The sequence below is a fragment of the Corythoichthys intestinalis genome, chromosome 22 (genome assembly GCF_030265065.1).
Source record: "Corythoichthys intestinalis isolate RoL2023-P3 chromosome 22, ASM3026506v1, whole genome shotgun sequence".
Classification (NCBI taxonomy): domain Eukaryota; kingdom Metazoa; phylum Chordata; class Actinopteri; order Syngnathiformes; family Syngnathidae; genus Corythoichthys; species Corythoichthys intestinalis.
In genome coordinates, this window is record NC_080416.1 from 18,441,007 (window position 1) to 18,454,165 (window position 13,159).

At 39.5% G+C, this 13,159-nt stretch overlaps 1 protein-coding gene across 3 annotated transcripts in view; it reads left to right on the plus strand.

The window, feature by feature from the left end:
• adcy2b (adenylate cyclase 2b (brain)) overlaps positions 1-13,159 on the plus strand; it is a 122,112-nt gene that overhangs the window by 13,732 nt on the left and 95,221 nt on the right. For all 3 annotated transcript variants that reach the window (XR_009061871.1, XM_057827897.1, XM_057827898.1), the window contains exon 2: positions 11,572-11,769. Coding sequence is in view for 2 of the 3 variants with exons in the window: in XM_057827897.1 (XP_057683880.1) it covers positions 11,572-11,769 (198 nt within the window). In the remaining variant the exon portion in view is untranslated. The remainder of the gene's footprint in view (positions 1-11,571; positions 11,770-13,159) is intronic.

A 13,159-nucleotide genomic window follows, 5' to 3' on the forward strand; every position in this document is an offset into this window, starting at 1 on the left:
AAGTTATTGTAGAGGTGCGAAAGCACCAAATGCGGCTTTGAGGCCGCGGATTGCATTGTTTTATGTTCCTTTCCATTTTGACATAATAGCGACATCTGCTTCTGTGGAAGAAAAGGGAATTTAATTATCCCAGGTGGGAATACAATAAATTATAATGCACAGGCAATTTCATTCCACAGTGGCTTTAAAAGAATCCATTGGAAACATGCAAACTGTACAAAGCAACAAAAGGCGATAGCCAAACTATATTGGAATGTCTGAGGTGAGCATCGAGGCTTACTTGCATCCTCATCAGGACTCTTTTGTTCTGTTGAGCTGGAAAGAGCGCAGTGGCGTCAGTAGTCGGATCTCATGGGACCCCGGTGCCAGACCGTGACTCATACTACCTTGAAGTAGCTACAGTACACTAATACACTATACGGACTTCATCTCTCGTTCTCAATCCTCTGCTCATCTCAACAAGTCAATTAGCTGTCAAATGAATCGCGAGAGGCACGACTGCCGACATCTCCTTGACCAAAATGCTCTCATTGCACACACTGTGAATTCAAACAGTTAAACTAGCTAATCACGAATGAGGTCGAAATAGTCAAATGTCGTTATGGAGTTGGTCTGAGCTATAAAGTTTTGAGCCCTGTTAAAATTCATGCCTCTTTAGTTGAACAGGGCTTCATATTATATAGCCGGGTTGTGTGGTACGCTTATATGGTACGCATACTGTACATCACTAAAATTATTACGGTGTCATCTCTGATATGAGTTGTGTGAATTTATTAGGGTGTGCATTGCATATGCAGTAGTGGGAAGCAACAGAGAAAAACTATAGGAGTGAATTAGAACTCAATCCTGATGTACAGAGGTATGAAAAAGTATCTGAACCTTTTGGAGTTTTTCACATTTCTGCATAAAATCACCATCAAATATGATCTGACCTTTGTCAAAATCACACAGATGAAAAAACAGTGTCCGCTTTAACTAAAACCACCCAAACATTTGTAGGTTTTCATATTTTAATGAGGATAGTATGCAAACAATGACAGAAGAGGGGAAAAATAAGTAAGTGAACCATCACATTTAACATTTTGTGGGCCCCCCCCCTTTGGCAGCAATAACTTCAATCAGATGCTTCCTGTTGCTGCAGATCAAGACTAGACTAGATCGGACTAATCTTGGCCCATTCTTCTCTACAAAACTGCTGTAGTTCAGTCAGATTCCTGGGATGTCTGGCATGAATCGCTGTCTTTAGGTCATGCCACAGCATCTCAATGGAGTTCAAGTCTGGACTTTGACTTAACCACTCCAGAATGTGTATTTTGTTCTTCTGAAACCATTCTGAAGTTGATTTACTTCTGTGTTTTGGATCATTGTCTTGTTGCAGTATCCATCCTCTTTTCAGCTTCAACTGTCTGACAGACAGCCTTAGGTTTTCCTGCAAAACATTCTGATAAACTTTTGAATTCATTCTTCCATTAATGATTGCAAGTTGTCCAGGCCGTGAGGTAGCAAAACAGCCCCGAATCATGATGCTCCCTCCATCATGCTTCACGGTGGGGATGAGGTGTTGATGTTGATGAGCTGTTCCATTTTTCCTGTACACATGACATTGTGTGTTACTCCCAAACAATTCAACTTGGGTTTCATGACCCCACAAAATATTTTGCCAAAACTTCTGTGGGGTGTCCAAGTGCCTTTTTGCGAACATTAAACGAGCAACAATTTTTTTTAAGACAGCAATGGCTTCCTCCGTGGAGTCCTCCCATGAACACCATTCTTGCCCATAGTTTTAGATATAGTTGACGTGTGCACAGAGATATTGGACTGTGCCAGTGATTTCTGTAAGTCTTTAGCAGACACTCTAGGGTTCTTTTTATCCCTGAGTATTCTGCGCTGAACTCTTGGCGTCATCTTTGGTGGACGGCCACTCTCTCCATTTGTTGATAAAATCTCTGATTGACAATTGATGAACATCCAGACTCTTAGGCATGGTTTTGTATCCTTTCCCAGCTTTATACAAATCAACAATCCTTGATCGCAGGTCTCCAAACAGCTCTTTTGTCTGAGCTATGATGCGCATCAGACAATGCGTCTCATTAAGACAATTCTTACCGGGTGTGTGTTTTATAGTGGGCAGGGCAGCTTTAAACCACCAATCAGTGATTGGGCACACACCCGACCTAAATTGTTGGGTAAAAAATGATTTCAATAACTCTTTAAGACTCTTTAACACTTTAAGACGAAACCCAAGAATGTTGATGAACTCTGTTAGGCATGCAAGACTGCTTTCTTTGATGTTCCTGATGACTTCATCAATAAATTGTTTGAATCCTTGCCGAAGCACATGGAGGTCATACAAAATATTAAATTTGGATCTCACAGTACCACTACTTAATTCGCTTAATTCGTATTTTTTAGGGCTGTCAAACGATAAATTTTTTTAATTGAGTTAATTACAGCTTAAAAATTAATTAATCGTACTTAATCACAATTCAAACCATGTATAAAATATGCCATATTTCTCTATAAATTATTGTTGGAATGGAAAGATAAGACACAAGATGGATATATACATTCAACATACGGTACATAAGTACTGTATTTCTTTATTATAACAATAAATCAACAAGATGGCATTAACATTATTAACATTCTCTTAAAGCGATCCATGGATAGAAAGACTTGTAGTTCTTAAAAGATAAATGTTAGCACAAGTTATAGAAATTTTATATTAAAACTCCCTCTTAATGTTTTCGTTTTATTAAAATTTGTAAAATTTTCAATCAAAAAATAAACAAGTAGCTCGCAATTGTTGATGTCAATAATTACACCATGCTCACTCATGGTACTAACCCATAAAATCAGTTGGACCCAAGCGCCAGCAGAGGGCGCCAAACACCAAAAAAAACAAGGAACATGCGGACATTACATTGTACTGTCATTTTAACCTGTTTGAGCAGGGCATGTGCGTTAATTGCGTCAAATATTTTAACGTGATTAATTAAAAAAATTAATTACCGCCCGTTAACGCGATCATTTTGACAGCCCTAATATTTTTGTATTTGAAGTCAATTTTTTTGTTCAATTTTCACACTACTTTCCGTAGGCGACAAAACTTTTGTTTTGCCAAAATTTGACCTTTATCTCTTCATTAAAGTATAAATCTTTTTTTTCGTGAAACAAATATATTTTTGTACATTCACCATCAACCAACTGAATTATTAAAAGTCAGGTTATTAGCAATTGTTTCTACAAAATGGATAAGCGACAAGACTTTTGTCAGGGACTGTAGTGATAACTTATTCCAATTCACAGCAGATGGTTGAAAAAGCTCGTTTTTGTGTTTATTTGTTTTTCTGTAGAATATTTTAGAATGATTTCCACATATCGATAATTGTTATATCGTCAACCTTGTATCACACATCGCATCGTATCGTGAGGTACACAGAGGTTCCCACCAACACTCAAACAAGTTACTCAAAAAAACTTAGTGTGAGTACTTTTACCACCTCTGCTGACAAATGATTGCTTGTTTTTACACAGGGAAGTTAATGGGCAGTGGGAAAAATTCTGCTTAGCCAAATGTTTCAAGTGCTTTAATTGGATGCTGTTGGAGGGGCAGTGTGTATGTGTGTGTGTGTGTTGACAGCGTCAAAAACGCTGACTTTAACCATGCGATCGCAGAAGTGATGCTGTAGCACATTCTCCGAGCTCAGACCGTCTGTCCGTCTGCCGATCTGCGCGCCGTCTGTTCATCCGTTTGTGTCATATTGTGTCGGCTGTCCTCATTAGCATGAAAAACGATTGCCAGAGTAATAAGTCAGTGCTTTGCTGATGTCAGCTGGACGTTAGTTGTCAGGTTAACCCTTTAAAGGGCACTCATCGGCTGCCATTGACACCGCTAGACGTCCGTTTCATGATTTATGATATTATAATTATGATGCTAAGATTTGTAAATTACTGAAAATACAGAAGGTACTTACTAGGGCTGTCAAAATTATCGCGTTACCGAGCGGTAATTAATTTTTTAAATTAATCCCGTTAAAATATTTGACGCAATTAACGCACAAATGCCCCGCTTAAACAGATTAAAATGTCAGCACAGTGAAAGGTGTACTTGTTGTGTTTTTCAGAGTTTGGCGCCCTCTGCTGGCGCTTGGGTGCAAATGATTTTATAGGCTTCAGCACCCTTGAGCATTGTGTAAGTAATTATTGACATCAACAATAGCGGGCTACTAGTTTATTTTTTGATTGAAAATTTTAAAAAATTTATAAAAACGAAAACATGAAGAGGGGTTTTAATATAAAATTTCTATAACCTGTACGAATATTCATCTTTTAGGAACTACAAGTCTTTCTATCCATGGATCGCTTTAACAGAATGTTAATAATGGTAATGCCATCTTGTTGATTTATTGTTATAATAAAGAAATACAGTACTTATGTACCGTATGTTGAATGTATATATCCATCTTATGTCTTATCTTTCCATTCCAACAATAATTTACAGAAAAATATGGCATATTTTATAGATGGTTTGAATTGCGATTAATTGCGATTAATTACGATTAATTAATTTTTAAGCTGTACTTAACTCGATTAAAAATTTTAATCGTTTGACACCCCTTGTACTTACCCTTTTAAGGGTTAAAAGTGAAAAAGTGGAGTGTCGAGTTCCTGATCATCTACACTCACCGGCCACTTTATTAGGTACACCATGCTAGTAATGGGTTGGACCCCCTTTTGCCTTCAGAACTGCCTCAATTCTTCATGGCATAGATTCAACAAGGTGCTGGAAGCATTCCTCAGAGGGTTTGGTCCATATTGACATGATGGCATCACACAGTTGGTGCAGATTTGTCGGCTGCACATCCATGATGCGAATCTCCCGTTCCACCACATCCCAAAGATGCTCTATTGGATTGAGATCTGGTAACTGTGGAGGCCATTTGAGTACACTGAACTTATTGTCATGTTCAAGAAACCAGTCTGAGATGATTCCAGCTTTATGACATGGCGCATTAGCCTGCTGAAAGTAGCCATCAGAAGTTGGGTACATTGTGGTCATAAAGGGATGGACATGGTCAGCAACAATACTCAAGTAGGCTGTGGCGTTCCAACGATGCTCAATTGGTACCAAGGGGCCCAAAGAGTCCCAAGAAAATATTCCCCACACCATTACACCACCACCACCAGCCTGAACCGTTGATACAAGGCAGGATGGATCAATGCTTTCATGTTGTTGATGCCAAATTCTGACCCTTCCATCCGAATGTCGCAGCAGAAATTGAGACTCATCAGACCAGGCAACGTTTTTCCAATCTTCTATTGTCCAATTTCGATAAGCTTGTGCAAATTGCAGCCTCAGTTTCTTGTTCTTAGCTGAAAGGAGTGGCACCCGGCGTGGTCTTCTGCTGCTGTAGCCCATCTGCCTCAGAGTTCGACGTACTGTGCGTTCAGAGATGCTCTTCTGCCTACCTTGGTTGTAACGGGTGGTTATTTAAGTCACTGTTGCCTTTCTATCAGCTCGAACCAGTCCGGCCAGTCTCCTCTGACTTCTGGCATCAACAAGGCATTTCCGCCCACAGAAATGCCGCTCACTTGATATTTTTTCTTTTTCGGACCATTCTCTGTAAACCCTACAGATGGTTGCACGTGAAAACACTCAGACCAGCCCTTCTGGCACCAACAACCATGCCACGTTCAAAGTCACTCAAATCACCTTTGTTCCCCATACTGATGCTCGGTTTGAACTGCAGGAGATTGTCTTAAACCATGTCTACATGCCTAAATGCACTGAGTTGCCGCCATGTGATTGGCTGATTAGAAATTAAGTGTTAATGAGCAGTTGGACAGGTGTACCTAATAAAGTGTACCTAATGAGTGTATATCTACAGTCATTTGGAAAAATTAGGACACACTATGAAATAGGTGTGTGACAAAATATCGAAATGGTGATATATCTTGATACTATCCTAAAAGGTTATTGATATGCGCCTGCCAAGAATCGAGATATCGTTTTAAAAAGGTGTCAGTGTCTAAATGAAATAAAATAAAAAGGAACCAACAAGTTGCTAATAAAATCTTACCATCATAAAAGTGTCTGTTAACTCTAAGGCTGCATTGACGGTGCTCGACGCCCAATCCATTTAGACTGGAAGTGTTCGTTCATTCGAAACCAGAGCATTCACAGCCATTCTGTCGGATTTTCAGAGCATTTACAGGTCATTTCTTGTTGAGTTTGAGTCACTGCCTATATGGGTGATTCCCAGGTCCTGTTCTATAACTCAAAATAAACAGGAAATGACCTGTAAAATATCCCCGAATCAACAGGAAGTAACTGAAAATCAACAGGTAAATGACCTTAAATGGCCCAAAATTACCTCATTGCCTGACATTGGCTGCCACTGACGGCCATAGACGTTCAATCCGTTTGAAGTGGGAGGGACCCTCTCAGTTCAAATGGATTGGACGTCTACTAGTGATAAACTCATTCCAATTCACAGCAGAAGCTTGTTTTTCTGTTTGTTAGTTGTTTGTAGGATATCCTAGAATGATTTCCTGACCAATGTATCGATAACCGTTGTATCACCATATCGTCAGATCATCGTTATCGTGAGCTTTGTATCGCGTATCGTATCGTGAGGTACCAAGAGGTTCCCACTCCTACTATGAAAGTCTGTGTGTTTTCTAACATGTTTGGTCATATGCATATTTAACATCAATTTTAACCATCTTGTGAGATTCAAGTAACAGAACAAAACAATTAAAACCTGAGAAAAATATTTTGTATAACTTTCTGTCAAATGTAATTTTGTATTTAAATGTTTGAATTATTAAATGTTTTTGTATTTGTATTAGTTTGGTGTGCCCCTGACTGTTGAAGTGAGAGAAAACACCATGGTGAGATCAAAGGAGCTGTCTGAGGTCTACAGAAAGAAGATTGTAGACACTTATGAGTCTGGTGAGGGGATTTCAAAAGATATCAACATAAAATCAGCCATTCCACTGTCTGCAAAATAGTCTACAAGTGGAGAACATTCAAAACAACTGCCAACATGCCCAGGTCTGGTCATCTACGCAGGTTCATCCCGAGAGCAGACAGCAAGATGCTAAAAGAAGTCTCCAAAAACCCTAAAATGTCATCACGGGAACTACAGCAGGCTCTTGCTACTGTTGATTTTAAAGTGCATGCCTCAACAGTCAGAAAGAGACTTCACAAGTTTAACCTTCATGGGAGGTATGCAAGGAGGAAACCTTTGCTCTGCAAGAAGAACATGAAGGCCTGACTGAAGTTTGCCAGAGTGAATGTAGACAAAGACCAGGACTTTTGAAATAATGTTCTTTGAACAGATGAATCTAAAATTGAATTATTTGGACACCAAAACAGAGGATATGTTTGGTGTAAACCCAATACAGCATTCCAGGAAAGAACCTCAAACCAACTGTGAAGCATGGCGGTAGTGTCATGGTTTTGGGATGCTTTGCTACAGCAGGACCTGGCCAGCTCACCATCATAGAATCCACCATGAATTCTATCGTGTATCAGAGGGTGCTTGAGGAGCATGTGAGATCATCTGTGGGAAAAATTAAAGCTGAAGCGAAACTGGACCCTGCAACATGACAATGTCCCAAAACATACCAGTAAAACCATCAAGAAAAGGAAGAAACGGAGAGTCCTGGAATGGCCGAGTCAAAGCCCCCAGATGTTAATCCCATCGAGATGCTGTGGGGTGACTTGAAACAGGCTGTACATGCAAGAAACCCTTCAAACATCTCACAGCTGAAAGTATTCTGCGTTGAGGAGTGGGGCAAAACTGGCAAAGACTGGTGGATGGCTACAAAAAGTGTTTAATTGAAGTTATTTCAGTCAAAGGTGGTAACACTAGCTATTAGGTGGTAGGGTTTCCTAACTTTTTCCTCAGTTAGAATATGCATTTTTGTTGATATATTTGGTTTAATGAGTAAAACCATGTTTTTTTTTTGTTTTTTTTTTGTTCACCTGCATTTAAATCACTTTATTTTCCAGAGATAAAGGAAAAAACAAGATCAGACATTGATATGTGAACATTTATTAATAAAGAACTGAATATTTAATGAGGTGTCCGAATTTTTTTCACATGTCTGTATATAAATAGAACTTTATGTGTGTTCGTTCCCTATGGACTCGGAAATGGCTGGGCGGATTTTGACGAAATTTTACAGTTTCTGAGAGTGTTCTTAGATGAGTTTGATCTCTGTAGGCCTTCATTAAGATTGGAAAAATAATTTGAAGCTCCAAAGATTTGAAAGAAAATCCCTGATTGTGTCTTTTGGGAAAAAGACGTGTTTCCTACAGTTCAAACAACGGTTTCATGTACACATTTAAATGTGCTGTGATGATACGTTGTGGCTTTGAGTACTCCACGACGCTGGATTTCAAATAATGTACAATTTTCCGGAATATTACTAAGGGATTCATTTAGTTTGGATATCCATACTGTAACGAATGTTAGTTATTATGTGTTACACCTGCAATGGTTCATGGGTAGTTGTGGCTGAGAGTGGGGGTTCCTGTTATGTGCTGGTGTTTTCTGTTCAATAAAGGCGATGTCTCGGGGGCATGCGGTGTATGGGCCACAAGAGCAGCAAGTGTGAACCATAAAAACTGTCTCTCATCCTTCTCCTCGTCACTCACCACAATACTGTACACAGTGATTGAAGCGATTGTGCATTAACCCCTTTATAGTGTCCTTTTATGATTACTACATTACAACCGCATCTCTAAGGGAAGTATGCTTGATCTGCCATTTGATTTAATTGCATTCATGTTACATAGTCATTCTGCTAGTCTATAATATACAAAACTGGAACTTTAGTGTTCATACAATTGATGCAAAAAGGAAAGTGGAAAAAGAATCAAAAGATATTCACTGTGAACGTTTTAATGATCTGCACTCAACTTTTTACACTTGCCTACATATAATGAGTTCCTTCTGTGTACTTCCACTTTGGAAACATAAGCGAAAAGTGTGATTGCATGTAATTGACTTTCCTATATACAGTTGTGGTCAAAAGTTTACATACACTTGTGAAGAACATAATGTCATGGCTCTCTTGAGTTTCCAGTTATTTCTACAACTCTGATTTTTCTCTGATAGAGTGATTGGAACAGATACTTCTTTGTCACAAAAAACATTTATGAAGTTTGGTTCTTTGATGACTTTATGATGGGTGAACAGAAAAAAAGTGATCAAATCTGCTGGGTCAAAAATATACATACAGCAGCGCTAATATTTGGTAACATGTCCCTTGGCCATTTTCACTTCAATTAGGCGCTTTTGGTAGCCATCCACAAGCTTCTGGCAAGCTTCTAGTTGAATCTTTGACCACTCCTCTTGACAGAATTGGTGCAGTTCAGTTAAATTTGATGGCTTTCTGACATGGACTTGTTTCTTTGCATTGTCCACAAGTTCTCAATGGGGTTTAAGTCAGGACTTTGGGAAGGCCATTCGAAAACCTTAATTCTAGCCTGATTTAGCCATTCCATTACCACTTTTGATGTGTGTTTGGGGTCATTGTCCTGTTGGAACACCCAACTGCGCCCAAGACCCAATCTTCAGGCTGATGACGTTAGGTTATCTTGAAGAATTTGAAGGTAATCCTCCTTCTTCATTATCCCATTTACTCTCTGTAAAGCACCAGTTCCATTGGTAGCAAAACAGCCCCACAGCATAAGACTACCACCACCGTGCTTGACGGTAGGCATGGTGTACTTGGGGTTAAAGGCCTCACCTTTTCTCCTCCAAACATATTGCTGGGCATTGTGGCCAAACAGCTCGATTTTTGTTTCGTCTGACCACAGAACTTTCCTCCAGAAGGTCTTATCTTTGACCATGTGATCAGCAGCAAACTTCAGTCGAGCCTTAAGGTGCCTCTTTTGGAGCAAGGGCTTCCTTCTTGCACGGCAGCCTCTCAGTCCACGGAGATGCAAAACATGCTTGACTGTGGACACTGACACCTGTATTCCAGCAGCTTCTAATTCTTGGCAGATCTGCTTTTTGGTGAGTCTCGGTTGAATCTTCACCCTCCTGACCAATTTTCTCTCAGCAGCAGGTGATAGCTTGCGTTTTCTTCCCGATCGTGGCAGTGACAAAACAGTGCCATGCACTTTATACTTACAAACAATTGTTTGCACTGTTGCTCTTGGGACCTGCAGCTGCTTTGAAATGGCTCCAAGTGACTTTCCTGACTTGTTCAAGTCAATGATTCGCTTTTTCAGATCCATGTATGTATATTTTTGACCCAGCAGATTTGATCACTTTTTTCTGTTAACCCATAATAAAGTCATAAAAGAACCAAACTTCATGAATGTTTTTTGTGACAAAGAAGTATCTGTTCCAATCACTCTATCGGAGAAAAATCTGAGTTGCAGAAATAACTGGAAACTCAAGAGAGCCATGACATTATGTTCTTCACAAGTGTATGTAAACTTTTGACCACAACTGTATATAAAAGTTGTAAAGCAATAAAACTGCAAAAATGAAATGAACAAAAAACATATTTTTATAATGGGTCAAAATTATTTTTTCGAACACTTCATGTGACTAGCAACTTAGACGGTCATTTGCTTTGCATATAATTTTCCTCCCAAAAAATTATGGAAGGGCAATTTTATTTTTTCAAATGATTTTTTTCTTTGATTGAAAATACTTTTTTTGATGGAAGCAACGTTTTTTGGGAGGGATTAAATGATTTATACACAAAGGTCATCATAATATGGCCCAAACACGAAAAGAATTGCTTCAAATAAAGAAAACTTTTTTCAATGAAAAATTAAGTGTTCAAATGCAAATTTTTCAATCTAAAATATTTTTTTGCATTCAAAAACCTTTTTCAGGATTGATTTTTTTTTTTTTTTTTTTAAGTGATTTTTCTTTTTGAAAATATATTTTTTTGAAGCAACTTATTTTTTGATTGAATAATAAAGACAAATATGTCCTAGCCAAAATTTCAATCAAAAAAGTTGCTTTAATCAAATAAATAAATAAATAAAATCAAAGAAATAGCTTTTACATGCATTTTCTTGAGTTTGAAATTTTGAATTTATTTTTTGATTGAAGCGACTTTTTTTGGGTTAAAAATATATATTTTGATTGAAGCAACTTTTTTTTTTTTTTTTTTGGGTTGAATAATAAAGACACAAATCTACCTCCATGTGGCTCCGCGCAGGGGATACAATTTTTGCCCGGGGTAACTACATTGGCACGACAACGGCGGGCGTACCATATTCAATGGATGACGATCTTGGCGAAAAGTATTGCCTAAGCAGCCTGATTTAGAATTCCCCTCAAGAATGATGGGAAACAAAAAACGCTCATTGTCAACTTATTATTATAAATATTCTTGTATGTTAATTTTATTGCTGTGCTGCGTTTCGGGGTCATCAACGTGTTGTGCCCCCCCTTCCCCAAAAGTCAAACTCCGCCTATGTTTGGAAATATCTTCGGCACCGTCTGAAAAACCCTTTTGCTAATAATTTCCTACCAAACTATGCAAATGATTCCTCATTTCTTCATGTGTTTTCTTTCCTCTCAGAAAACAGAGGACCACCTGACCTTTGTGATCACGGTGCCCACGGCCCTATTCCTTTTCCTGTCCATCTTCATCCTCGTCTGCATCGAGTCGATCTTCAAGCGTATGCTCCGCCTCTTCTCCCTCCTTATATGGGCGTGTCTAGTGACCATGGGCTACCTGTTCATGTTCTCCGGAGGGCCCCTCAGTCCTTGGGACCAGGTAGGACACTAAAAAGAGCAATTTCTTTGCAGACAGCTTGCAATGGAACTGTCATCTTACATCACCATTACGCTTCTATTAGACACCTGCCATCATGTTTTTACACATCAGCCTGACAGTCCGTCTTTGAATGCGCTTTCACATTACATGTGAGCACCCATGTGCATCTAAATGAATTCCACATGTGACAAGTGTTAATTAGGTCTGATGCGAGCAGAGGAGCAGTCAGACACATTCGTCCTCCGCCTCGACTCCTCCTCGCTCGCTCGCCGTCTCGGAAATCCTATTTTCTCCATCTCGCGCCTTGTCTCTGCAAATTCATCAAATCCCGTCTTCTCCCCACCTGCCGCCGACACCCTCCCGCCCCCCTTTCTACAGTCCCCTACCGTCCAACCCCCCACGCTCATGTCTAAATTTCCTCTCCCCCCTCCAGGACGGGAGATATTTTTATCACCAGCCACCTGTGGAAAGATAATCAATTATTAATCACCGTATAGCTCAATCTGCATCATCTGCCTGATATAAACTGAAGCGGGGGTGTCCAAACTGTGGCCTGCGCCCCAGTTTTTATTGGCACAAAGCAAAATATGAAAATGTGATTGAATACACAAGAAGCTTAAATCCAGCTTACGTTATTTTGTACTTTTCAGCTTTAACACTACAGTCCCAGACAAATGCCTTGTCGCAGAAGGACATAGTGACTTAAAATGGCATATAACTTTATTTATAACCATTTTATTCTTACAATAAAAGGTTCATTTTCATTTCAAGGGCCTGCAAATTAATAACTTGAATGCAAAATGAAACCGTCAAAAAGTGGTGCAACGTTCAGAGTAGAGGCGTCCCGTCTAGTCAACGACGTGAATGCGTCGACGAGCACAACATCCTGTCGCCAGTTAAAGGTGAGTTAAAATGAATACTAGTATATACACTCACCGGCCACTTTATTAGGTACACCATGCTAGTAACGGGTTGGACCCCCTTTTGCCTTCGGAACTGCCTCAATTCTTCGTGGCTTAGATTCAACAAGGTGATGGAAGCATTCCTCAGAGAGTTTGGTCCATATTGACATGATGGCATCACACAGTTGGTGCAGACTTGTTGGTTGCACATCCATGATGCGAATCTCCGTTCCACCACATCCCAAAGATGCTCTATTGGATTGACATCTGGTGACTGTGGAGGCCATTTGAGTACAGTGAACTCATTGTCATGTTCAAGAAACCAGTCTGAGATGATTCCAGCTTTATGTCATGGCACATTATCCTGCTGAAAGTAGCCATCAGACGTTGGGTACATTGTGGTCATAAAGGGATGGACATGGTCAGCAACAATACTCAGGTAGGCTGTGGCGTTCCAACGATGCTCAATTGGTACCAAGGGGCCCAAA